Raw genomic sequence first — 26,942 nt, forward strand, 5'->3', positions numbered from 1 at the left:
TCAAGCTGATCATTACTTTTATTTAGGGAATGCATTATTGCACAAAATATATTAGTCAATGGCATTTCTGTGCAACACTCTCTCTTCCACTTTACAAACAACAATTACACAAAAATTCATCATAAAAATATACACACGTCAAATTTCAGTGAGTAATGTCATGAACATCAAAAAGCTCCTTACACAATAACATGACAATACACCATTTTAAATGTCAGGTTTGGCACACGATCATCGGTTTCATTTGGGAGTTGGTTATTCTGAGAAAAAATATCGCATCCGAAAGCAGAAATTGTGGGTAAAAATGAAAAGGACACATATCACTTTAGCATTAGGCACAGGAAGTTTGGCAAAAGATTGTCAACTCTCATCTTCATTTCGGTGCATTCTGGAATTTTTTCAGCATCCAGAGATCCCTGATGGGTTCCCTGCAATCGACTATCAGCAAATAGAGTAATATATAATATATCTTAAAAGGGAGTTTAAGTGCTCTTAGTTTTGACATTTGTGCTGTATTTTATTCAGGTGGCTTTTGAAAGAATAATTATGACCTCATGACTTGGGAAAAGGCAACTAAATGAATTCTTCATATCATATGATAATGGAACTCAAACAGGCAGTGAAGAGAAAGCATGCTCTGCATGTTACTCGCTTATAAACTCTTAAAACAGAAGTTTTGAATATGCTCAAATGTCTTTCTAAAAACTGCATTATGACCTCTAAAAAAACAAAACAATTATTCAGGTTACAGTACTACTTAAAATCAAGGCAAGTAATGTAACAAAATGCTGTATCTATAATTAAAAGTTGCAAATAATATGATTTGCTCCCTCTGTAACAAGTAGCAGCACTGCGATCATGTAAACTATAAACAAGACCATTGACCCTCTTTCCCACAGTAAAACGTTGCTTTCCAATACACTGTTACACACCCAGGTTTAAAAAAAACCCAATATTCAAAACACACATCTGCACAGAAATGAAAGCAGTCATCAGAATCAGATATGTGGGTGGTTTGTCTCTCACACCATTAAAACATTTGAGTGGATTACGGCAATATGGAAAAAAGTCCGACATCAGCACTTTTGAATCCGTAAAAATATGTTTCGACCGTTTAATTTGATTCCTCAGCTCATATCTTGTTTTTTCTTCCAGTCGCTGAGCCAGACCCACGGAAAAATGACTCAAGAAATGAAGAAAGCAGTTGGAGGTTCACGTGTTGTGCTGGGCCAGAGTGGGTTTGGGTCAGACAAGGCATACGGGGAAAATATAAGTACATCCTCTCAGTCTGTTGTGCCCATCTTGGCTATGAGCTCATCGCAAATCTTGGTGAGTTCTTCAATCTCCTGATTCTAAAAAAAGGAGATATTTTATAACTTTGTCTTGGCAAAAGTGAGCCATAACTTATTATTGTTATAAGACGCTATGTTGTGTCAGATGTTATCCTGCAGGTGTGAGATGTTACCTTCTGTTCAAGTGCCCGCTCCAGTGACTCCGCCTTCATCTGCTCTTTTCTCAGGCTGGCGTTCAGTGCCACGCTCTCCGCAGTGGCCTTGGCCCGCACCTGAGTGATCTCTTCATTCGCTCTGGAGTTATAACAGAGAATATCACATCAGTGAGAAATTGATTCTTTATGACGTCACTCATTAAAATGACAATAAATGTTGTCTGATGATCTTACTTATCGAGTTTCTCCTCTGCGTGTATTTTGAGCGTCTGATAGCGCTGTTCCTCCTGCCTAACGCGTGTGAGGTATTCCTGAGCGCATTTCTTCAGCACTTCTTCATTCTGACAAAAGGAGGAACACAGAACATATTTAAACAATGAGGCACATTTGTTCAAGTCAATAGGAAACAGACGCGTTACCTTCTTAAAGCCCTCAAGGACAGTCTTCATATTTTCGTAGCGTCTGAACAGGTCGGACAGCGAGCGCTCCACAGAGTTGAGGTCGGCCAGGGCCTGATCCCTCTCCAGGGTTAACTGCTGGACGCTCTTCTGATGTCCGATGTTCTTACGTTGCTCATCTTCCGCTTTTGAAAGACAATAAAAGATTTGAAGTATTTGAGAAATCAACATGAAACGTAGTTACATTTTCCATCAACAATTCTGCAAAACAAACATGGCCCTTACCTATCATCTGAGCTACTGTCTTCTCATACTCGTCCACTATTTTCCTGTGGAGAGATCGGTTACAAATGTTTATTTATTTCAAGGTCTGTACTCTGAGGGCATTAAATGAAACGTGGTGCATTCTGGGACGGGTTACAGATAAGGATGAGGTACCTCATTTCAATGACCTCAAGTTTGCCTTCCTCACATTTCCTTTTCCACTCATTGGCTTCGATCTCTTTGGTGATTATCTAGGGGTACATAAACAAAACAGTGCATGTGTAAAATGTACACATTTTCATATAGTTCAGGGAAAACATGTCATTCGATTCTTTTTTTATTTTCATTCAAATAAAAACGTACAATGTAACAGTTTACAGTAAAGTTGTATTTACAGTTGTAGTTGTTAACCTTTGTTAATGTAAGTTAATGCCAATACAATTATTCGGGTTAGTTCGTTGTGCATTCGTTAAACGTTACATCATTTGATTGTAAAAAATGTATTACAAAAGGCTGGAATACACTACAAGACTTTTCAAATTACACAAGACATCATACACTTGCAGACTTTTTGAAAGTTTCAGATAGAAACAAATCAAACTAACTGATCAAATCTGCAGACTGGCACAGACTTTCTGCAACAGGTCCTGAAAATCTGGGCAAAAAAGTCTTGTTGTGTATTTTAGCCTTAAATGCTGAGATTAATAAATGCTGTAGAAGTTTTGTTTATTGTTAGATAATGAATTACATAATGCTTACAAATACAAATTTATTGTAAAGTGTTACCACATGAATAACCCATGTTTGTGGTGTTGACACGTTGAATCAGACAGATCTCAGAACAGTGTATCTGGATCTGTTATAATGAGACCCAGGTCATGTGTTTGTTTATACCTCTTCTCTGATCAGTGTGAGCACTGCTGCCTTGTCCATCTCACTGAGAGGAATTGAATCCAGGCCTGGACTCTTCTTCTCTACACCATCACTGTCTGAAGAACTCTTACACAGCTCCTCACCCTGTAGAGCACACATGTATTGTGTCGATATTAATCATAATTTAATATGCAATTTAATATTTCATCATAATCATTCAATATGCAGCCATTCCTTTTATAGTTGATTTGTTGATTTATGGTTGATTCATTGATATAGTTGAACGTATCACATGCCGGCAACAAAGCCTAAATATGCCATGAAATAATAATATCATTATCCTCATAGCACATATATTTGATTATATCAACAGATTTTGCTAAAAGATTCCTATACTTTGACCTATTAGCTCATGTGATAGTCCTTGTCCTTGAGTAGATTATGGCGTATGGATATCACTAATCCTCCTAATGGGATATAATAATGAATGTCTTACAGACAAAGATAGCACACCTCTGTTATGTGTTGTTGATGGCAATACTGTCTAAGAATCCCATTTTTAACAGATATGATCAATATTATTTGTAGTGTTACTATTATACGGGTACAATTTAGATTTTACATAGATCAATCACAACTTACCGGAGAGGAGAGGTCCTTCTCATCAAACTGTTCTGTTATACCAATTGGAAGATCTGATCAAAAAGAAAGACAGATGATTATTGACCTTATTAACTATCCCACATCTACAAGGAAACTAATGCTTTTCTTAAAAAAGTGTTTAATATTTTGAATGAAACATTGTAAGTGATGCTGATGTATTTAAAGCCTTCAAATTACAGAATAGTTTTTTGGTACGAAACAGCCTATAAAAAGTGATTATTTGCGATAACTCATGAGGTAGCCAGTAGAGGGCAGCATAAGCAACTATAACAGGAATGAGATTAGTTTTGGTCAACTTCTGAATCTGTTGTAGATGTAACAAGTATGAGTAATAAGGCCTTCTATATACAGGTAATACCACATGACATGATCTAAAGGGCTAGTTCACCTGAAACAAAAAATTCTATCATTATGTATTTATCCTGTCATAAATATCCTGAATGACTCTTTCGTCTGTGGAACACAAAAGAAAACATTTCAAGAAATGTTTCAGCGTTTTTTTGTCTATACAATGGAAGTCAATGGGGATAAGTGTTGTTTGGTTACCAACATTCTTCAAAATATCTTCTTTTGCGTCTGCTCGAGAAAGTCACACAGCTTTGAAATGACATGAGGATGAATAAACGACTCAAAATAAAGTGTTTGTTTTCATGAGACCTCTGTGTTTTCGGGGATAAGCGCCAATGAATCATGGACGGATTAAATGTTTTATTTCACGTTGTCTAAACATGATAACCGTGGGTAATGTGTGACAGAATCACCCACGTCTGGCACTAAAACCTGCGCTACACGTGACAGAGAATGGGGCTCTGCCAAACTGCTGCTCCCTGGTGGCTCTCATTTAAACCTAACGGGGCCAGTGGATTGTCTGGAACTGTTTTTGTTTACTGGGCAAATTAAAATGAGATTTGCACTCGTGGTTCTCTGCCAACGGAACAGGGCGCTGTTATTTTGTGAGCCCTGGTGAGCCTTTCTGTGATTCATAATAGTTCAGTGTGTGCACAATGCCCAGAACTGTCCGTCCTAACAGAACAGTGTTTGTTAAACCTCATTAGTGACAGATTGGCCGGGTCTCTAATGTTTATTGATTTATTATCCCAGAATAAACACTGCAGTAGTATAAGTACAGCATTTGAGCTGTAATAAGAAAACTACTAAAATAATGAAAACTTGAAGTTTGTGAATGAAAATTATTCTTTCGAATTGAGTTGCAACTTTACATTAAAGTAATTTTTAGAGGATCTATTGGCAGAAAGGCAATATAATATACATAATATGTATAAAGAACTTACATAATGAGGGGTTTTGTTTTTACCACCTTAGAATGTATTATTTATATCTACATACACAATGGATCCTCTTACATGGAATTCTCCATGTTGTTTCTAAAGCAGAAACAACACCGTCGTGTTCCGAAAGGGAGGGGGGAGTGAGCCAATAGATGGTGCTAAATTTCAAACACTTGACCAATAAAATATATTTTTATGTGATTTTAATTGAACTTTATCAAACTTTACAAACCCATTTGCTTTTATTTAATGGAGGTGTGTCTGACTTCTAAAGTTGATGGAGATCTCTTACCCACTGTCTTGCTACATTTGGTTGTTTTGTCGCACTCTGAAAAGTCCTCCACATCGTCCTTCTGGCCCATGACAGTGGAGGCTAACTTCTCCTCATCGGTGGCATGCTGAACACGATGGGGCAGCTCAGATGAAGGATCATCCTGTACGTCTTTCTCCTGCGAATCAGAACACAGATGTTAAGCCATTCACTCTAATAACTGTAACACACTTCGATGGTTCACCCCTAGAGCTTTTCCATTTATGATACACTGTTCACAAAATAGCAGGTCAATAAGCGGCAAAGCTGATCGCGTAAAAAATTCACAACTGTCTAGTCTTAGAAAATTGTGAGACTCCTTCTAGAGTCTTAAACCCATTGGGACAAAAGCACATGAGCACGCAGTGACCTTCTTTGGGCCGTGTGACCTGTTTCAGTTTACATGCCACAAACTCACACACATGAATAATGCACACAACACAACACATGAGACCTGGTTTGAAAAGGGCTGATGGCCTGGAGACACTTTAATGATGTATGTATGGGAAAGGCTGCGGCATACTGTTTGTGAAGAGGGTTTGATTATAAAGGGACCATAGGAGAGAATGAGAGAGAGAGAGAGAGAGAGAGAAGGATGTTTGCTGAGTCACTGCAGTAGCCATAAAATCTTTGACAATAAAGCAAATCTACAGAATCTTTATACCGTGTTTGAGACTTCAGACTGAGACTTTTACGCAAGTGAAATTTGTAAACATGGGATACACAAAACAAAATATTCTATAAAAAATAACACTGGTTAAATAACAACGTTTGCTCAATTACTCAGTGCATTCAAGACAAAACAAATATATAGTATATATTAAGATCAACAAAAAGACTTGACCGTCACATACACAAAACTCCACATAAATACAAACATGCTCACAAAGCTTGTTGGTCAATATTAAAATCTTACCTGATGGCAGACATCCAGGACGAGTGTCTCGTTCTCATACTTCTTTACTTTACATGAGTTCCTGCAAAGAGTGTTATTGCAGCATCAGTATACAGAACAAGAGACACAGTTGCGTTCTCCATATTAGTGTTATAGAGCACCAAGAATACTGAACAGATATAAGTTAACAAATTATATGTTGGAATTGAAAAAAAAGTTTTGTTTACTCTCTCTTCTGTCAATTAAGTAAATAGACAGTTGGGTGACCCAAACTTAACTTATGAAAGACCTTCACAAAGAATCGATAACTGTTGAATAGTGCTAATAAAATTAAATACAATTAATAAAGAATAGAATATAAATTAATATTAATATAAAATAAATATAAAATATTTGGTTATATTATAACAAACACAGACCAGAAGTAAACTTCGGGCCAGCATGTGCGTCCGATGAAACTAGTTTTTCTCAACTAAAAATACAGCCAACTTGTCAAATGTATACTTGGATGCACTAGAAGGATAAAAGTGCAAAATACAAATTATAAGACCATTCAAAAACAGAGCCAACATAACTCTTATAATGAATAACTGATAGAAAATAAAATTGTTTATTTCTTGTTTGGAAAACAGACCATCTATATATTGATCCCTATTATCAAATCTGGGTTAAATCTAAAGTCCAACCAACTGCCCAAAGACTAAATCAATTCTGTCTGCTGGACAGTTACAGTATAATAAATAAATAAATACACTAAGCTCCTGCCCTTTATTTGAACTATTTGTACAACAGCTCAAATGATAATTCCAATACAACGGGACAGAACTAACAGTGCAGGAGGGCAGGAGAGGATACTTACAATAAAACACAGAGAAACTGCACTTGCTCAGTGGTCCTGAGGACAGTATGACAGAGGTAGAAGAGAAGAGAGGAAGCAGACACAGGGACGAGAGGAATGTGGAGAGGAAGAAGTGCCATAAGACATTAGAAAGCAAGAGAGGAGCATGCAGAAAATATGGTTGTGTTATAGTGCCAGATACAAATAGGAGTTAAGTTTGGAGGAGGAATGGGATGGGATCATTTAACAGAAGCAAGATGTGGGAATTGATTAAACATAGACAGCAAAGTACAGTTTACTACTTTACTCTAAACTAAGAGTATGTTAACATGACAACAATTTATAAAAAAAACTAAAGTAACTTGATAAATTGTAGCAAATACTTTAGTACACTTTGGTGACCAGGTGCCATTTTTCCCAGACACGTTCCGGCCAGGATTTCGGAGGTTATTTCTACATATGATCATTGTACTTAGTTTCATTCTGCCCTTGAAATATAACGGTAGCTTTTCTGAACCCCCCCACAATAATAAACCTGTATGGTGTATGTGATGGACATATGCGACCTCAGGAGGACGCACCCGAAATCATGGCCAAAATGCGTCAGGGAAAAATGGCATGTATAGTTACCCTAAATTAAATTTTTACTATGGTAAGTCTCAAAAACAGGAAGGTTAACTATAGTCATACGAAAGTACACTAGAACATTTTCACGAATGAACTAATTTAAATGTGCGACAAACTTCATATACAGCAATGTTTATGAAGGGAAATGTTGGCTTGCTTTTAAATGTTAAACTAAAACGGACAGTTGGTAGCAGCAATTTTTTACTGAGTCGGTGAATCATTCTTAACGACTTATTTATTCAAGAACGAAGTAAGTGTCTTGATGAACGACTCACTGAATCATTATCTCGTCAGAGTCGTTCGAAATACAGATTCATTTAAGAGCGAAACACCGTAAAATGTAGATGTAAGTGTTGGTTAATGTACGTTAATGCGCATATGCTACAGCATCACCAGTGCACTGTGCAACCCTGACTGAAAACACATTTTATAACATGTGCACTTTGAAACCCGGTTTTAAAAGTTGGCATTTTAAAAAGATTTTTGTTTTTTTATCAAAAAAGTTGGCATGTAAACAGACCCCAAAATGTATAAAAGACTGAAGGTCTTTGCACCTAGAGTCCAAAATTTTCATATGGTTATTTTTATCGTATTTGGCGCTTGTTCTTACGGTGTCTCAGTATTGTCAAAACGCCCTTGAAATGTTTGCTACAGATGCGAAAAACGCAGAAAAGCGAACCCAGTCCGAATATTTTTAAGACGGACAAAAATATCGGGGGTGTTCACAGCGTGGGGTCCCATTTATTTTTTAAGGTGCAGAAATTTTGGACGCACAGTTCAGACTCAATATGATATGCTCTTGATAGCTGCGATGTTAAAAAATAAAGGGGCCAGTATTAATAAAAATAATAAAAATTAAATGGTACATATGACGTTTGTGCACGCCAAAATCAAAGCACCTTAAGTTGGTTAAATTGAGTAATTATTGATAAGGTCAGGTACAGATGGAACATAAAGCCACAGATACATGACAATACACATCAACACACATCTTGCCCGTCTGATCGACTGCCACTCACGTGTTGATCCTGTCTTTGTTTTTCTTTATAGACTGTCCTACTTTCTTCCTCCGCTCCGGTGTGCCTTCTGGTTTGCATTTGTCTGCTTTCGTCTCAGTTGCTGGTTTAGTCGTATCATTGTCCCCTAAAGTTTTCGATGGCTTGAAAGGATCAACAGAGTCATCAAAGTTATCAGGGTCAAAATGAAGCGACCCCTCAGGGAGCGTGGGCGGATTGCTCATTTTGTTGCCCCCTCCAAAAGGATTAAAGTTAGGATCATCCCACTGATCTGGATCAAAGTTGTAGGATTTTTTAGGAATAGGAATATCATCAACGCTCTGAGTGGCCGTGCTTTCAGATAGTGGCTGGTTTTGTTCTGATATTGTCTCAGACGGGGGAGCTGATGTCTCTGAAGCTTTTGGTCGTTGCTTTTTCGGTGCAGTCAGCTTGCTGCTTGTCTTCTTTCCGAGCTTCTTGGGTGGGGGCTTCTTGGCTTCCCCATCATCAAGTCCTAACTCCATTTGAACCGGTTGCGTGGATATTTCATCTGTAAACTCAGATTTGGGAATACTGCCATTGGCAGGGGGGGAATTCTGCAATTCAAAACCTCCAGAGGCGAATGGATTGACGGTGTCTGTGAACTGATTGGAATCGAAGTGGAAACTTTCTTTTGGAAGTATTGGCGGCTCGTCGTCCACCTCATTGGGATCTACAGTATTAAGAGGGGCCTTCACTTTGAGTGAAGGAGGTCTCGCCTTGAGGGACTTAGTCTGTGGTTTGGAGGAAGCTTCTTTGATGTGACCATTGCAGGTGGGCTCCGTGTCATCTGTCTGTCCTGTTTCTGAAGGATCGGGCTGGTCTGCATCCATGACGGGAGAGGAAGGCTGGTTCTTTACTTTTAATGTCAGGCTGGGGTCCACACTGGTTGGGAACACAACCGGGGCATGTGCATCCTCAGGAGAGCTCTCGACCAGGGTCAGCTTCCGTGTGATGGAGGTCAACTGACTTAAATCATTTTCTGCCAAACCAAAAAGAAGATAGAAGTTAAAAGTTGTTCTTAAACCGTGTACACGCCAGACTAACACATTAGAAAAGATATCAATCCATGTTATTTCGAGGTTTGGTCAACACTAGCCAAGGCAATACGCGACAAGATACAATTCATTCAACGGAAACTTTGTTACATATTTGAATGATGAATGAAAGATGAATCTTGAACAGCTAGCACATCCACCATTACCTATCCTAGCTGTTAAGTGCAATAAATCTCAGTGCAATATCTTATACTTTATGGAAATACATATATTTTTTATGGTTATGGTTGTATATACTGTGTGTTTGAGACAATACTGTGTTAAGGGTCCAGTGCGTAATTTTTTGGAGGATCTATTTACAGAAATGCAATCTAATATACGTAACTATGTCTTCAGAGGTGTATAAAGACCTTACATAATGAAGCTTAATGTTTTTATTACATTAGAATGTGATATTTCTATCTACATTCACTGCGGGTCCCCTAACATAGAATACACCATGTTGTTTCTACAGTAGCCTTAAACAGACAAACTACTTTACAGAACACAACTCCTTCAGCAAACATGCAAAAACATGATGATATTTTAGTCCAGTATCAGCCACCGTAATAGACTTAATAGACCAAACGTAATAGACGTAATAGACCAAAATAGACTTTAGCTGGGTTTTCACGGATTGGGTCACATATACTAAAAGTTCACGCACTTTCGATGTGTTTAAATCTTTCCTTTCACCTGTTCCTAGAGCACATGTGTTCTATTGTTTAAGCTACGGGGGATATTTGAAGCACAGACTTCCTTATGACAGAAAAGGCAGGAAATGCTTCACTCAGGATGCACTTTAACAATAGAACTCCTGTCTGCAAGATGTATTAAAAACTCAACACCCCTATGTGACTATCGAGCACAATCGTGGGCTGGGAGATGCAGGATTTTAAATTCGGATGTACAGGAAAGACCCACAATTGCGAAAACTCCTAACACAACTATGTATAACCATCACGGATCTGCATGTGAAATAATGTAAACACTTCTAGCATCCATTTTGAGATACTTCTTATTGACTTGCCGCTCAACCGCTGACAGTCATCGCCAGTTCAGAGATGCAACAGCCTGTTGCTAAGAGACAAGAGATAGCACATTTATAAACGAGTATGACTTCACACTGACCTCACATTGACACATTTTACAATAGGGTTGCTTGTAATCTGTTCAAAATATTCACGCTTCAAATATTTATGTAAAATTATGTCCAATGATCAGAAGATACAATGAGAAGTTCTTAGAGTTAAGTTCTCTTTCTAAGTCTTATGTAGTAATGTGATAAGAAACGTTCTGAAGATCTTGTTCATTACATGCAAAGCGACATTTAGGATCTATGATCAAGTACTATTTTAAATACAAAAACTTCTGCTTTTCCAACCAGTCATTTGAGGAACTAGACTTCAGCATTGTAATGCTAATATTCCTCCCACAGACCTTTCACAGAGTCCCCTATCATGTCCATGTCCAATCTCCACTTCCTTTTGCCAAAATCGAACTTTCTCTCCTCACATCTGTTGCTTTATCGTCCTTCACTCTTCACTGAGATGGCAGTCAGCCCTTTCCTTCAAGGACGCCACAAACACTATGATCAGCACTAATTTGAACGTTTCTTTGAACGACCCTGTCATCACTTACAGAGGTCAAGACTCCTCCTCTACACTCATGAACAAGATAAACTTTGTTCTGCAATGGCTGAACCTCTGGGCAAAGATGGAAAGCACAATCTCTCTTTTACTATCTATCCTTATTCTATCTGTCTTACATAATGTCAGGCAATATAGCTCATAGATGTCCATAAACATTAAAGCAGAAGTTAGTATCATCTAAGTTGATAACTGGAAGGTTGAAGGTTCAACTTGGGTCAACAAATAAGACATTGCTGATTTTGTAGTTCATCTAGGCATTCTTTGAAAATCTACATATCAGGTTTAGGCATTGAATAGTACATGTAAAAAACAGTTGCCGTTTGTAAAGCATGCCACAGCAATGACTGAAAATCGACTGCGATTGGTTATGCAACCAGCGCTAGCGGGCGGGACTTGAGCTTCCTCTTTGTGGTGTGAGTGTGATGGCTCGACAATGTTTATTTCATCGAAACAGAGCTGGCGTTGCTGTGGACAGCCTGTGCTCATCAATTCCAACACAACTGCTTCATCTCCACCCTGTGGGGAGACATTCCAGAGTGTTTTGGATTATGTAATAAAAAAATAATGAAAAACACTCATCCTTGGAATGACATTATACCATCACAGTATATTATACACACAAGATCTGTAAAACATGTGTGACAGCACACTTAAGCAAACTGTTTTTTTATGTATCATTACATTCAGGGTATGGCAGGATTTATTCACCGTAAAATCGAAACTGTCAATTTGTACGCAATATTGCAGTTTACGATCAATTATTCATCCATGCAGGTCATTATTATTCTAATTTTATTTATGTGCCCTCTTAATCTTTCATCAAAAACTTCCCCTCTCCTCTTGACATCTCTTGAATGACCTCTTGAAGCTCTTCTTTGCATTTAAGTAATTATTCATGTATTACTTCTTATGTAGTGCTTACATTTTTCTCCTATTTCATTGAATTAATGTAGTGTAGCGTCACTAAGTCGCCGTTTGAGTGTTCATGGACCTCGAATTTTGACCGTAAACAGTAGAGCATCAAGGGCTGCGCAATATATTGAAATTATCTAAGTATCGCAAATGTGCATATGTAACCCTGGACAACAAAACCAGTCTTATGGGTCAATTTTACGAAATTGAGATTTTTAAATAATCTGAAAACTGATTAAATTAGATTTCTATTGATGTTAGAATAGGACAATATCTGGCTGAGATACAACCGTTTAAAACTCAGGAATCTGAGTGTGCAAAAAATACAAATATTGAGAAAATTTCCTTAGAAATTGTTAATCAGGCCCACTGTAGCAGGCCAACCACTTTCAAAAATTAAGTTTTTATTTATTTACTGGTAGGACATTTACAAAATATCTTCATGGAACATGACCTTTACCTAATATCCAAATGATATACGATAATTATGACCCATGCAATGTATTTTTGTCTTTTACTCAAAATGTTCCCGTGCTACTAAAGACTGGTTTTGTGATCCAGTGTCACATATTGCTTAATGCATAATCGCAATATTTTGCAATAACTGAATTATTATAAAAATTCAAAAAGTTATGTATAGACCACTTTGGATGACATAAACAGCTCTGATCCAAAGTCCAAAAGAACTTCCTGTTTCAGTTTTTTTTAACTACACAATGGTTGAACAAAATGCCACTTCAGAACATTTTTAACCTTTTTTTCCATATATTTCAAAACATTTTAAATTGATTTAAAAAAAATATATATTGTATCGCATATTGAATATTGCATTATTTAGCATGCTATCGCATATCACATTTTCCTTTAATATCGCACAGCCCTTCCATCCGAGTACTTTAAGAATACTAATTTCAGCATACTATGATTTGGGACATACTTATTCTATTTCGAATACAAATTAATACGGACAGTATGTGAATTGGGATGCACCGTATGTCTCGGCGTGAGGGCGGGCCATACTGACTGTACTTTCAACAATTCAATCCATTCTAAAATGTTGAGATCAGGTCCACCCTACAGTCTTCTCATCCTAAAAGGCGTTTACTTAGATGTGTCATGATATGAGAGGAAGAAAACGCTTTCACAAATTCAGTTTATCACTGACTTTAATGCATGGGGTGAATGGGACACACGAGGACTTCTAAAAATTGACCAAACGACTGCCGTTGGCCCTGTGTGTGTACAGCTGTGAGACAGCGCAAGGATCATTGTGCTCTCAGCTGGAGACATACTTTTACTGTCTGTGTAAGCAATCCAAACCACGACACGTAGACAAAGTAGCACTGCTTCTGTTAGACCAACGCACGGTCCATTTCTAAAAAACAAACTCCTTACAAAAACACGTTTTATTAAAAATGTAATTTATGCATTGCATAAAACAGTCACGTTATATTAAAAGAGTGCAAGTGAGTTAGCATGCATGCTAGTCAGCACTTAAATGTGTTATAGAAAGAAATGGAAAAAGATTAATCACATGATGTTCTCCGCTGCGGGCCTTTGACATTGTCTATTGATAAGCGTGCTCACAGAAGAGCAGATGCTTTTGTTCCACACCAAACCTCTGAATTCCAAGCTGTGTGCTGTTCCCACACTGGGTCAGGGGCCTCTCCTTAGCCAAACCTCTAGTTTCCAACCTCAAAACTGCCTCCATGCCATTAAACACATGAAATTAATACTGCCTCACCCTTTGGAGAAAAAACACATTGTTGCTATTAAATCTCTTTAATGCAGAACCTCTTTCTAACTGGAGGAACAATCAGTAGGCTACTTCACCTAGAGTCTGAAACCAGAAAAAGTATATCAACACATGTGTTGTGTATAAACTTGATGCTAGCGAGGAGTCAGATTGTAAAGCGTTTATGAGGTTTTAATGGGTGGATAAATTCTTCAAAGGCAGAGGAAGCAGCTGTTTCGAGTTTAAGTGATAGGCTACATTCCCCCGATTTTTGTGTATGATAGCAGAAAGGGAAAAAATATAAAGAACTTCAAGTGTTTTGCAAAAAAAAAAACTATTCTACAGTAGTTAAGAAACTGGTAGAGATTGTTTATCACTGCTCATCTATGTGAGGTATAAAAAAATATGAAGGCTGTTTCAATTCTTCTATTCTTTTCTGTGACACACACTATTCAAATTCCAAACAAAGTGATTCGGTGAAATGAATCACTTTTTCCCAACACTACTGCTGCTATAAACCACAAACAAAATGAAAAAAGATCAGACATATAAACCATGCATACATATATCAACGTATCCTTTAGAGACATACTCTCCTCTTGTTGCTATGGCAACCTTGCATCTTATGCGAGGTAGAGAGGCGCGTGTAGCGTCAGGTGCTCTGTGGCATCTCTGACACTACAGTTGTTTATTTGCCTTTCAGCTGTTTTGAGCTAAACTAGGTTTTTCACCTGTCTCTGTGATTGGTCGATCCAGTGGTGCCGGTTCTTTAAGTAGTTGATGGACGGGCGTCTCAGCCTCAGGCGTCTCAAACTGTCCCTCTGAATCCGAACTGATGGGAAGGGAAGAAAAAATGTGTCGTTGGTAAGAGGGAAAAAAGGCTTTGCACATGATTTAGGATTCAAGGTTTCTTTTTCCAAAAACTGACATCAATATTTATTAATGCATTTAATTTACATGGCTCAATGTTCATCCTTATGTTATTTTAAAGATGTAGGACTTTCTGTCTTCTGCAGATCACGAAGGAAAACATTGATCCTCATTGACATCAACTGTATGGACACCAAACCATTGAGACATTTCTCCAATTAAATTCTTTTGTGTTCCACAGATGAAAGAGTCATGTACAGGTTTTGAATGAGGGTAAATAATTAAATGATGTCAACATAAATGTTCAACATAAATGATGACATCATTTCTAGGTTTGGGTGAACTATTCCTTTAATGTATGTGTCTGTTGTGCTGGTTTGGAGAGCTTTCTAGATGAATACACAGACAGCGGAGCATAAAGGCCATGGGTTTGATCTGAAAGGGGAGAATTGTGAATCGTGTGTTTGTGTAAATTCTGTCCCTCTCTTCTGGGAGAACGGCCCAGTCCTGTTGCACTGGCCACCTGCTGTCCCCTGCTACTGTTAGAGAAGTAATTGCTTCTATATCAGCAAACAAGGCCACAAAGCTTCCCAAAAACACAAATTAAATCTCGTTTTAAAGAAACAGTTTATCACAAACAAAAAGAAGAGGAATGATTTTTGGGGAATGACATGAGGGTGCTTAAACAGCAGTAGAATTATTGGGTTCATTTATTCTTTAAGTAAGAATAAGATATTGGAAAAATGTTGTTCCTCTCACCCAACAACCACTTATTTTTCGAACCCAATACATTGAATCATTGTGGTTTTCAAAGAATCCCTGCCGGCACAACCCATACTTCTGGATTTGACCCAGAAAGCTCAAAAAAAAAGAGCAACATGTTTGGGTGTATTTGCAAGTCTCATTCAAAGACAGGATCTTACTAATCTTTTGGGCCATTGTTCAGGTTTGTGTAGTGATTCATTTGCGGTGTCTCTCAGACGTCGAGGTGCGAGGACAAGAATAAAAAGAAATGGAATGTTAGCAGACGGCTTTCCCACAACACAGGATGTCAACAACATAGCTTAGAGCAAGCAAAGCTCTTTCAAAGGATGCACAAACTAAATGTTAAACAATATATATATATATATATATATATATATATATATATATATATATGATACATTATTATAAAAATAACATTAATTACATCTAAAAAATAATAAATAAAATAAATATTTAATATGTTCATACTGTGTCTTATAATATTACAATATTAAAATAATATATTTTTAATATATATATAAAAAAACATGATTAATATTTACTATAAAAGATACATTGAATAATATTGAATAATACTTTTTAATTTTAAGGTTAGGCCAATATGTTTTCTCCTTTTCACTCAAGAGAACAGTGAAGGTAAAGGCAGTGTTATCATCTACAGCAACGAAATGAGCCGTGTCACAGTCGGGGGGTTGGTATAAGAGAACAGTAACATTCTGATCTTTATCTGAGCGCAGGGACACATTCGTCTAAACACATACGCTGACCCAAACACACTTCCTAAGGAAACCCCCAATACACCCACAAACAAACCTGCACTTGCTAAACAAACACGTAACAGTATTTTCACTAGAGCACCAACAGACATCAACTTGTGATCTTTGACATGCTTTGATCCATGTGGCTGACGGTTAAGCCTAGCTGTCTACACAGCATACACAACAGTTAGCGCCTTCATCTGACGTAAACAGGTGGCGGTGACAGCATCTATTCAAAGGTTTCCTTCCAGTGCTCATCTTAAATCTGTGTGAATGTAATCAGGGTTTAGGAGACAGACTCAAAGAGCATCTTAGAACAGATATGAGATATCCCCCACTTCATTTCTCGAAAGCAACCCGAAACCCAATCTTTGCACCCCACCTCAAGGCAGAAGGTTCTAGACTTGCCTGCAGCCATCAGACCTTTTGTCTTCCTGATCTCCTGCCAGAGCTTCTTGCGCCTCTTCCCTGAAGGGCTGGTGGTCCATCACTGAATCCGTCTCACCGTCGTCGTCCTCCCCTCCTCCCCTCACGGCCGTCCAGGTCCATTTGGCCCACTGTACGGGTGACAGCCAAGACATTTTGGACCTTTCGCTCAGGAACACCTTCTGACCGAATCCAAACAAGTGAGTCACTCTTCCCTATGTCTCTCCTCCTCTCTCGCAGATGTTTTTCTCGGGGGCAGTGCTTCACGTGGTCTCAAAGCCGAGCTTCATGTTTTCGTCGCAAAAGCCTCAGAGCTTCCTGCTGTGCGCGGAAACCTCTCACGAGTCGAGTTCTCTCTCAGCTTCCTCTATCAGAGCGTGGCAGAGGACCGAAGAGTTCTGCTTCCTTCTCTCTCGGCTCTCAGAGCGCAGAATACCAAAGCAGAGATCAGCTGGCTCCCAGATTACTGCCCCGTGCCCCCCTCCTTTTCAGGATTAGTCTAATGTGAAAAACGGGGGGAGAGGAATCCAGAACGCTGGTTTCTCTGGACTGGCTAACCCGTCAGCCCCTGTGGTGTAGGAATGGTTGCTTCCTTTCCAAGCGGACCTGAATCTCTCATATGAAAAGCAGAAGTAGGGAACACAAACTGAGGTCTAGGGAGGGGGGGGCGCTATGGTTTCAGTAGGGAGACTGTGGAATGTGGGGCTGAGCTCCTCCTCTGTCTTTTTTCCATTAACCATCTCTAGCCTTGAGCTCCGGCAAACAACCAGGAAAACCTGTTTTCTCACTCTTGCTTTCTCGCGTATCTCTCTCTCTACCTGTATGGATTGCCTCAGCAAACCGCCTGGGGAACTCACTGTCCCAAGGACTTAATGTTTCTATACTCAAGCCAACATCTTGGTCCAAAATTATACTAAACAAAAAAGTGGAACAGTAAAGAAATGCAGATTTCTTAAAAAAGCAGACTTAGCAAGGGTCTGACATGGGAATTCTAAGTCAAATATACAAATTTAATGTTAAATGAAATTGACCCCAGGAATCGTTGATGAAGTTGATGAATACAGCACTGAAGATCTCCATCGTGCACCAGAACCACATCCTCTGATCACTGTCAACAGTCTAAAAATAAAACACCAGTGAGTCTGTGTTGCTGGTCGTTGCCATCACAAAGACAATCCACAAAACCTGAGACTCAAATGGACTGAGCTTTGACAAAAGATTCAATTATAACCCAAAATAAACCAAGAATGTCCTTTTTATTTCATTAAAATGTCATTCCAAACCTGATTGACTTCTTTCTTCAGCAGAACACAACAGAAGATATTTTTGAAGAATGATGGTCACCAAACTAGACTGCTCTACATTGACTTCCATTGGATGAACACCAAACCACTTGAGACATTTCTCAAAAAAATCGCTTTTTGTGTTCCACAGAAGAAAGAGTCATAAACACGTTCTACATAACATATGGTTCGATAAATAATTACATAACTTTTAGATTTTGGATGGCCTTTCCTTTTAACTTCATGTGACCCTGTACAACAAAACCATCCTTATGGGTTATGACTTATGAGATTCATACATCATCTGAAAGCTGAATAAATAAGCTTTACATTGAGATACAACAGACAATATTTGGCTTAGATGCAACTATTTAAAGGAACAATACAGGGTTTTTAGGAGGATCTAGTGACAGAAATGCAATACAATATACAAAAACGGTTCCAGATAAACAATGATGCTCAAAACTGCTCCGTCACACAGCTAATATTACAACAATAACATATCTTGGTTCTAACAAACAGAAAGGCTCCTTCCTGACTTTTATCCTTATTTTTATAATTTAAGTCCACAGACCTTTTATGTAATAAATAAGACATCGCTCTTTCTACAGTCCTAAGGCACGTTGTTGCAGCTGACGTCTTTTTGCGCTGTGGTGGTCACCATTGTGTTTGGACAGAGAGATTCGTTGCAAATCTATATTATAACGCTAGTGGTCGCTGTAAATCAAAAACTGCGCCTTTAAAACTGAGGAATCTGAGGGTGCAAAGAAATGAAAAAAAATCGCCTTTAAAGTTGTCTAAATGAAGTCCTTAGCATAGCATATTACTCACGAAAATAAAGCTTTTACATATATACGTTAGGAAATGTAAAAAATATCTTCATGGAATATGATCTTTACTTAATATCTTAACAATTTTTCTTTTATGCCAAAAATCTATAATTTTGACCCACACAATGCCACTCTGTGGCACTGGCTATGTTACATAACTGATCTATGTGGAGGAGATGGGTCATTTCACATTACTCATTCAGTGAATCACATTTACTGTAAATGAGAAGACGCAAACAAGTATCTTCACTTTATATTGCCTGCTTAAAATGACACTAGGTTCAGTATTAAGCTTTAATGTTTTCTTAAAAGACGAGAGAAAGTTTATTAACATGAGAGCACGGCACCTAAACTACCATCCAAATGAAAATCCAAGTTTGACATCATGGCAGAAAAAAATGTGTCAGAAAGAAAAGGGAGGGTTGGACTCTTCTCTTTATGGAGGACCACCCATATACCCTACAGAGCATCTGAGAAGTTTTTAACACCACAAACTCAGAATATGAGGATAAGATTCCGTTATGCAAGGTGTGAAGAACCGCACGAGGACGTCTCACATTTCAAACGCACTTTGGAAACTTGGCAGGAGACACAACAGAAGCCCGATTAAAAAAAATAGGCAAAATAAAAGTAAACAATTCCACTAAAGAAAGCTGGACTAAGAATAACCTAAACGTCTTCCTCAAACAATGACTGGGCAAGTCTCTGTGCATTTCCTTTACAACAAGACATTGTAGTTCTATATAAAGCAAGACAAACAAACCTAGATAAGGTGGTTTCAGTTAGGTTTGGACTGCAGGGAAATCCTGAGGGAATGTGCTTCTGTGTTTCTAATGACAGAGTACATATTTAGAGAGACGAAAAAGAGGTTGTTGAAGCTCTGGGTTGGTTCCACCCAGCAGCCTGTGAACGAACTGCAACGATAACGAAAAAATGTCCTTGTTTATGAGCAGTTGAAACATTCAGCGAAACATTGCACAGATGAACAGAATAAATGTTTATTATATAAAGAGTTTTATATAAAGAGGTAAAGCACAACCATGTCAGTGAAGATCTGTCTTTTGATCGTCACGTGCCATCCCGTGAGAGCCGGCTGACTGATCATCCCAGCTCAAGCAATATCCATCACCAACCAAGAGCAAAGGTTGACCACTTGTTCTTTAATGCTAACCACTATTTACAATACTTGTATCATTTTTTCAATGAGAGCAGTTTGAAGTTGCAGCTGCACCAATTTACATTTTGCCTCTATTATTATATCTCCCTGAAACATTTCTCTGTTGTTTGATATTGGTCACAAAAGCAGTCTCAACAGAATTGGACTTAAACAACTGTAATTTAATCAATTGATACTACCATGCTCTCCTCACTTACCAAAACATTTACTCTGTAACTTTAACTCAAAGCAGCTGTAACATGTCAGAGGACTCGAGGAGACCTGGCCCTCCTGCCTGAGCCTGGTTTCTTGTTTATTCATCATTGGAGTTTGAGTTCCTCGTCACTAGGCCGTGTTGGCTTGCTCACCGGCAAAATGCTGGTATTAGATTAGATTAAGATTCTGGAAATTCCATTAACATTGCTTACTAGAATGGTCTTATTTTTCTGTAAGATTTATTGGATTTCATTTATTGTTTTGCATTTGGCAGACGGTTTTATCCATTATCCTATAACATTTGTTTAAATTAGTGCAATCCCCTGGGATCGAACCAACAACCTTGCGTTGTAAACGCAATGGTCTTACCGCTGAGCTACAGGAAAGCTCTTCCATAAAAAAAGCATTATATAAATACAATTTATTTGAGATTAATTCAATTAAATTGAATTGATTTTTACAAACGGGGGGCACGGTGGCTTAGTGGTTAGCACGTTGGCCTCAAACCTCCAGGGTTTGGGGCTCGATTCCCGCTTCCGACTTGTGTGTGTGGAGTTTGCATGTTCTCCCCGTGCCTCGGGGGTTTCCTCCGGGTACTCCGGTTTCCTCCCCTGGTCCAAAGACATGCATGGTAGGTTGATTGACATCTCTGGAAAAAATTGTCCGTAGGGTATGAGTGCATGAGTGAATGAGTGAGTGGGTGTGCCCTGTGATGGGTTGGCACTCAATCCAGGGTGTATCCTGCCTTGATGCCCGATGACTCCTGAGATAGGCACAGGCTCCCCGTGACCCGAGGTAGTTCGGATAAGCGGTAGAAAATGGAATGGATTTTTACAAACCACCTCCAATGTAAGCAACTGTGCTTGTACATGAATTGATCAAAACTTAGACTTTGGGAAGATCCATCGTGTCAAATGCATAAATGTAACAACTTGAAGTAAATAGAAAATGTATAAGACAATCAACACTTGGTATTTTGATTCAGGCCGGTTTTAATTTCTGTACACAGCTGTCAGGACCCTTGTGACTTCTGATGTCAGGTCAACTTAACACATCAAAACAATTAGTGTTTGCAGACAGTCTTGAGAGCATCATATTCCTTTCCTCAACGCCAGACTCAGCATGAGATATCCAAAGCTCCCAGTATCCAATCTTGGCTGAGTATGAATAGTGACATCTGCTGCTAGGGAGATTTCCGTGAGTGAGGAAAAACTGCATATAGAACGCATACATTCATTTATGGCTATATTGTCACAAAAGCAAGTAAGAAAACCAGTGCCGGGAGAGGCCGCTACATTAACCCAATCCATAGTCCGATATAACAAAATAATACAAAACGACACAAAAGAGGACTCAGAGCTGTTACATAACAAACCGTTCTTTATAAATAGCAACAGAGAGTTGTGTCAGAACTGAGCATGTCCATGAATAAGGAAAAGTCAGGAAGATTTACTTCATTCTGCTCTAATAGGATCCAAAGACCAAAAGCGGATAATAACCAATAAGTCAATACGATGACAGAATAAGATGACAAAATGCAAAATAGGTGTGATAAGTGAAAATCTGTGCACGATACTAAAACTTGTGTGACTTTTATAATCTATACGTATTGCCTTATAGAGCAGCAGTCTATTTGCAGTAAGCCATAATCATTGTTATTTTTACTCGAGTCACAAGGCAGAGACAACAGCTGTCCAAAAACAACACACATGAGTTATGAGGATCTATGTCCTGCAACATATAAGTTCAATGCTCAATCCTGGTTTAAAACTAGAAACTAGAGGTTTTGTTCAGGTTCAAATTGTAATCAAAGATAAATTTGCATTCAATCATGTGAGAGAAACGGCAGATTCATTTTTTTATTGAACTCTGTTTTTAACAGTGAAGCATCAGGATTGGATCGTGGATCTGAAGAGCTGAAGACACTGTTGTCACGGAGACAGGGAGTAAATGTTTACATCCAGTAGTGTTTGAGGTATTTGTGTGTGTCAGGAGGAAACCATGCATCTGTTGTAAAGCACAACGTTTTCTGAATATTAGCCAAACTGTTGGATGACAAAAATCATGTAGCCTAAGAAGACGCAATTGAAAGTTACTGTCAGGTGTCACTCAAATGACTATGTTAGTCAAAGATACATTTGATCTTTAGACCTTAAGTAGCACTAAACGACAAGATAGGAACTATTTGGGCTTTTTCTGCAGTATTTATGGGTTCTACTACCTGCAAGGACAAAAAATGAAACACACTGCATAACACCAACAACATTGTGTCTCTGTTGAGCTGTTTACTTGAACACAGAGCCACCTAGTGGTTAAAAACACTGTTATATAATTTCATATATGTTTAAAGTGATAGATCACAGAGAAAGGACAATTATTTCATCTTCCTGTTATGACTTTCTTTCTTTTGCAGAACACAAAAGAACATATTTTGAACAATGTTGTCAACCAAACAACACTGACCTCCACTGACTTGCATTGTATGAACACAAAACCATTGAGACTTTTCTTAAAATATCTTCTTAAGTGTTACACAGAAGAGTCATATACAGGTTTTGAACGACATGACAGTAAAAGTAGAATGCAGAAATTAGTTTTAGATGAACTATCATTTTAATTAATATTTTAATAAAGGGAGATACACGGAAAATAAGGACAAATGTATTATATATATAAAAACATTTATTTACAAGTGTTGTATTTTTTTCAAGACATTTGCTGATATGTCATATCAAGGGTGAGAACCAAAGGGATGTATGTGACGTTTTGGGTGAAATTGAGATTATACATATAGTTTTTTTGTGCTTTACTGTTTTCTACATAAAATTATGATACATAATGTAAAGAACATACTGTTATTTTTAGCCCAGATTTCACAGATAGGATCACCCATTTTGATATTTCATGTGAATGTTTGAAATGCCTCATAATAAAATCTTATAAAAATACAGCATGCTGGCGACATCTGCTGGTCAAATTCATGTAAATGTAAAATAAATGTTCACTATCTTAGCCTCCACATTCAGTATAGCATACTTTAAATGGATGTTTAATATCCATAGACCTAATAAGCTTTCCTGTAGCTCAGTGGTAAGAGAATTGCGTTAACAACGCAAGGTTGTGGGTTTGATCCCAGGGAATTGCAGATACCTATGTGAAATGTATAGGATAAAAGAAATGTAAGTTGCATTGGATAAAAGCGTCTGCCAAATGCCTAAATCGTATGTTTAATATCACTATAACACTATTAGGAATAGAATGTGTTTCTGTAGCTTTGTTGATAGAGCGTAAAACATCACAAATGTTACAACATTACAAATGTTTTGGGATTTATTTCCAAGGAATACATGCTGATAAAACATATTTTGAATGCACTGACGCTTTGGATAAAATGTCTTCTTTAAGCATCCCTCATTCATAAATGTAATGTAAACGTATAGAATCTACAACACTGCACCTTTACACAGCCACGGAAGAAAAAAAAAGAGACCATTCCAGATGTTCATGTAATCGGCATTTATAGATATATTGTGGCCAGTCCAGTGTGTGTAGAATTTCAACAAAATCAAACATAAAGTCATCCAACAGCAATGTGAAAGACTGACTGCATGACAAGACATAAAAACGGATATAAAAATTAAGGTTATCACATAAAAACTATTTGTTGTACTTTTTCTTAATAAAGGTACAAATAGTACAGTATTGCTTGAAAGTGAATATGAACTTGTTTTCTTTGCAATATTTGAGGACTGAAAAAATACAGAGCATCTATAATGCTATCTATCTCAAATGTATCTCACATATATATATTCACATGTATCTCCAGGTTTGCTTTTCTGCTAACAAATGCACATAGAAACAATTTTTTTATTTGAAATTTAGGAGAAATATTGTTAGTAGTTCAGGGATTAAAGCACAAATACTAATTTTCCCTAAACACATATCCTATAAATATATATATTTTTAAAGGGGTCATATGGCGTGAACACATGTTTTTACCTGTCTTTGGTGTGTTATAAGTTGCATAGACATGTATTAGACACGTTGACTAAGACCGCAAAAATGTATACGCAAGTCAGTGCAGTCAGGAAAATTGCCTTGGAACCCGATCTTCCAAATATGGTAAGAGACGCTAAATTTCAGTCACACGCTTGCAGTATTCAACCAATCACTACGCACTGGTTAACTGGCCAATCATAGCACCCTGGCTTTTTAGAGGGATGATTTTTGTAAAAAATCTTCGCGTTTCAGAGACATGGGGCAAAGAGGAGATACAAACATGCACTGTATGTGGAAAATACAGCGTTTTTTAACCTTAAACGCTGAGTAGGCAAACCTGTCCAGAAATGTTTTTTTCCTTATGCTGGTTGGAAGTCTCTTAACATCCTGATAGCAATCAATAAGTCAAGCGAAACATTGGTATTTTTATAATTATATATCTTCTGTGAAAGTCGTAGGGTCAAAAAACGTTGGACCAATTACTGTCTTCGGACCGAGGGCAATGATGCGTCATGTGTACATTTTCAGTCAGCGAATTTTGCATCCCACTGCGCACCCTGTTCAGGCAGACATCATACGTCATTTGCAGCGCTCATGTGCGATGTGCAGGCAGCGGGACAATGGCGGACAGAGAGCAGGTGCATGGAGATGTTTGATATTGTAGTAATGTAATTCACTTCGTACCGTAATGTTTTCTCACCGGTGACATGACTTCACTGTAACCGATCCAAACGCTTCTGGTCTGTGCGTGCGCTCACGTGTTTTGGAGGAGGCGTGGCTTTGGATGGTGATTCGCGAGAGGGAGGGATCATATGATTGTAATGCTAGCAATCAAACATTAGCATTTTCCAAATTATCTACTCTGCCTTTAAATCGTGTATACACATTGCTGATCTCTAAAACAAAACATAATATTTGTTTTAGCCGTGTCATATCGCCCCTTTAACTCTTCATTTTCTTCCATGGCTGTATGTATGGGACATGTCACACTATTTACATCCCAATACAGAAACTTTAGACAAGCACTTCATTGTCCACAAATGTGCAAGTTCAATCCCACAAATGGAGAGTATCATTTCAGCTGTGACCCTCGAACCCACATCCCCAAGCGACTTCTCTGCCTCCCTCGATCCCGCCTTAAAACAGAAACAAACATTCATCGACAAGAATGTACTTATTAGCATTTCCTTTCAAGAGAGAGGCCGGTCTGTTTGAACAAATTCTGTTTTCCTCGAAAAAAGTACAAACAGTCATATTACTAATGTTCACACCAACATAACAGATTATTCCTACACAAACAATGACATTGTTTTGATCTGCAGTCTGGGAAAATGGTTAAAGCGTCCTTCTGAGAACTGCCATCAGTATGAAAGCGGTTATTTTTAGATCACTGTTTATATACAACAAGCAATCCAGACACGGAAAGAAATTAAACGTTTAAAGTACATCCAAACTCTTTCTGATACAGCGCTATGTCGTACGAAACTGGGATAAATAATGTGTAATGTGTCACATTTTCTAATCCAAATTCGAGCACAAATTTAATAACTACATAGAATTTCCTGCAAACACTATTCGCAGATAAAGCTCTTAAACCAAATGCAACCTGCACATGAAGATTTTATGAATCAATCGTACATTTGAATATGCAAATCAAATAAACAAATTGGCTGGTAGCACATCGACCAGCCAATGACCAGCATGGACTAGCAGAATCAAGCATTCAAAACACAGCTACCTTCCTAAAAATGAATTCACCATCGGGACGTCAAGACTATAATTCAAATGTACTCATCCAACTAAACTGATGACTAAGTGACATCTGGACACCTTGCAGAAAGTGATGTAATCGATCACAAGATCTTGGGGAGGTTTTCAATATAAACAAATGCACATCACTGAAACACGGATACTTGCACGGATGGGCTCATCATGATCTAGACTAGATCCATCTGTCATGAAACTGCCTACAGTACAGTAATTCCCCAGTTTTCAATAGGCTGGCTTGATAAAGAGAAAATAAAAGCCTGAAGGTGTGGGTTGTTTCACAAAAGAAAAGGTTGCTTTGCACAGTATTATGTTACATCATGAGAATAATATTTAAAACAAACTTCCTGAAAGCAGTCAATGAGATGAGAGTTTGTTTCCATCTGACAACATTATATGCATAATCCCTAGAAAAACACTTAATTTTACAACAGGAGAAACTTCAAACCACACCTTTGCTACCACACGGTACGCTGGAAAGTGATAGCAAACACAACGTACACTAGGTAAATGACACAATTATTTTGGCACAAAGCCAGGTGTTTTTAAGACAAACAGGTACCAGGATATCAAGGTTTCACTGACCGCAAATACAGGTATTAGTTGATTTTCTTTTCTTCAGTTACTACAAACAATAGTTTGAAATCAACTTAAATAATTTAACAAACAAAACTGTGACACTTACATGCTACTGCTCTTCTGGTTTGGAGAGTTTGTCTCACTGGTCTTCTTGCTATGGAATCCCCCCATGATGTCAGTCTGTTTGTAGAGTTTGTGTGATAGTGTGTGGGTTTAAATATATAAATGTGGTGCTCCTAGCAGGTGAGATGGACTCATGATGTCAGAAACATACGGTCCAGAGCTACTGCAGTGACAGGGCAATGTGTGTCAGTACAGA

General features: G+C 38.0%; 1 protein-coding gene across 4 annotated transcripts; it reads right to left on the reverse strand.

Moving 5' to 3' along the window:
* tacc1 (transforming, acidic coiled-coil containing protein 1) lies at positions 1 to 26,942 on the reverse strand. Of its 4 annotated transcripts, none has more exons than XM_056736411.1 (13): positions 26,730 to 26,942; positions 14,706 to 14,806; positions 8,624 to 9,620; positions 6,161 to 6,221; positions 5,227 to 5,383; positions 3,625 to 3,677; positions 3,004 to 3,126; positions 2,284 to 2,360; positions 2,131 to 2,174; positions 1,867 to 2,030; positions 1,682 to 1,788; positions 1,466 to 1,586; positions 1 to 1,352 (listed from the first exon to the last, which is right to left on the reverse strand). In XM_056736411.1, the coding sequence occupies exons 1-13, from the start codon at positions 26,792 to 26,794 to the stop codon at positions 1,284 to 1,286; spliced, it is 2,139 nt and encodes a 712-aa protein (XP_056592389.1). In that variant the 5' UTR covers positions 26,795 to 26,942; the 3' UTR covers positions 1 to 1,283. The 4 variants fall into 4 exon arrangements, with proteins under 4 accessions (XP_056592389.1, XP_056592388.1, XP_056592387.1 ...); XM_056736410.1 differs by lacking the exon at positions 26,730 to 26,942 and adding an exon at positions 16,791 to 17,393; XM_056736409.1 differs by lacking the exon at positions 26,730 to 26,942 and adding an exon at positions 16,776 to 17,393.

Source organism: Triplophysa dalaica, chromosome 22 (assembly GCF_015846415.1).
Source record: "Triplophysa dalaica isolate WHDGS20190420 chromosome 22, ASM1584641v1, whole genome shotgun sequence".
In the NCBI taxonomy this organism is placed as follows: domain Eukaryota; kingdom Metazoa; phylum Chordata; class Actinopteri; order Cypriniformes; family Nemacheilidae; genus Triplophysa; species Triplophysa dalaica.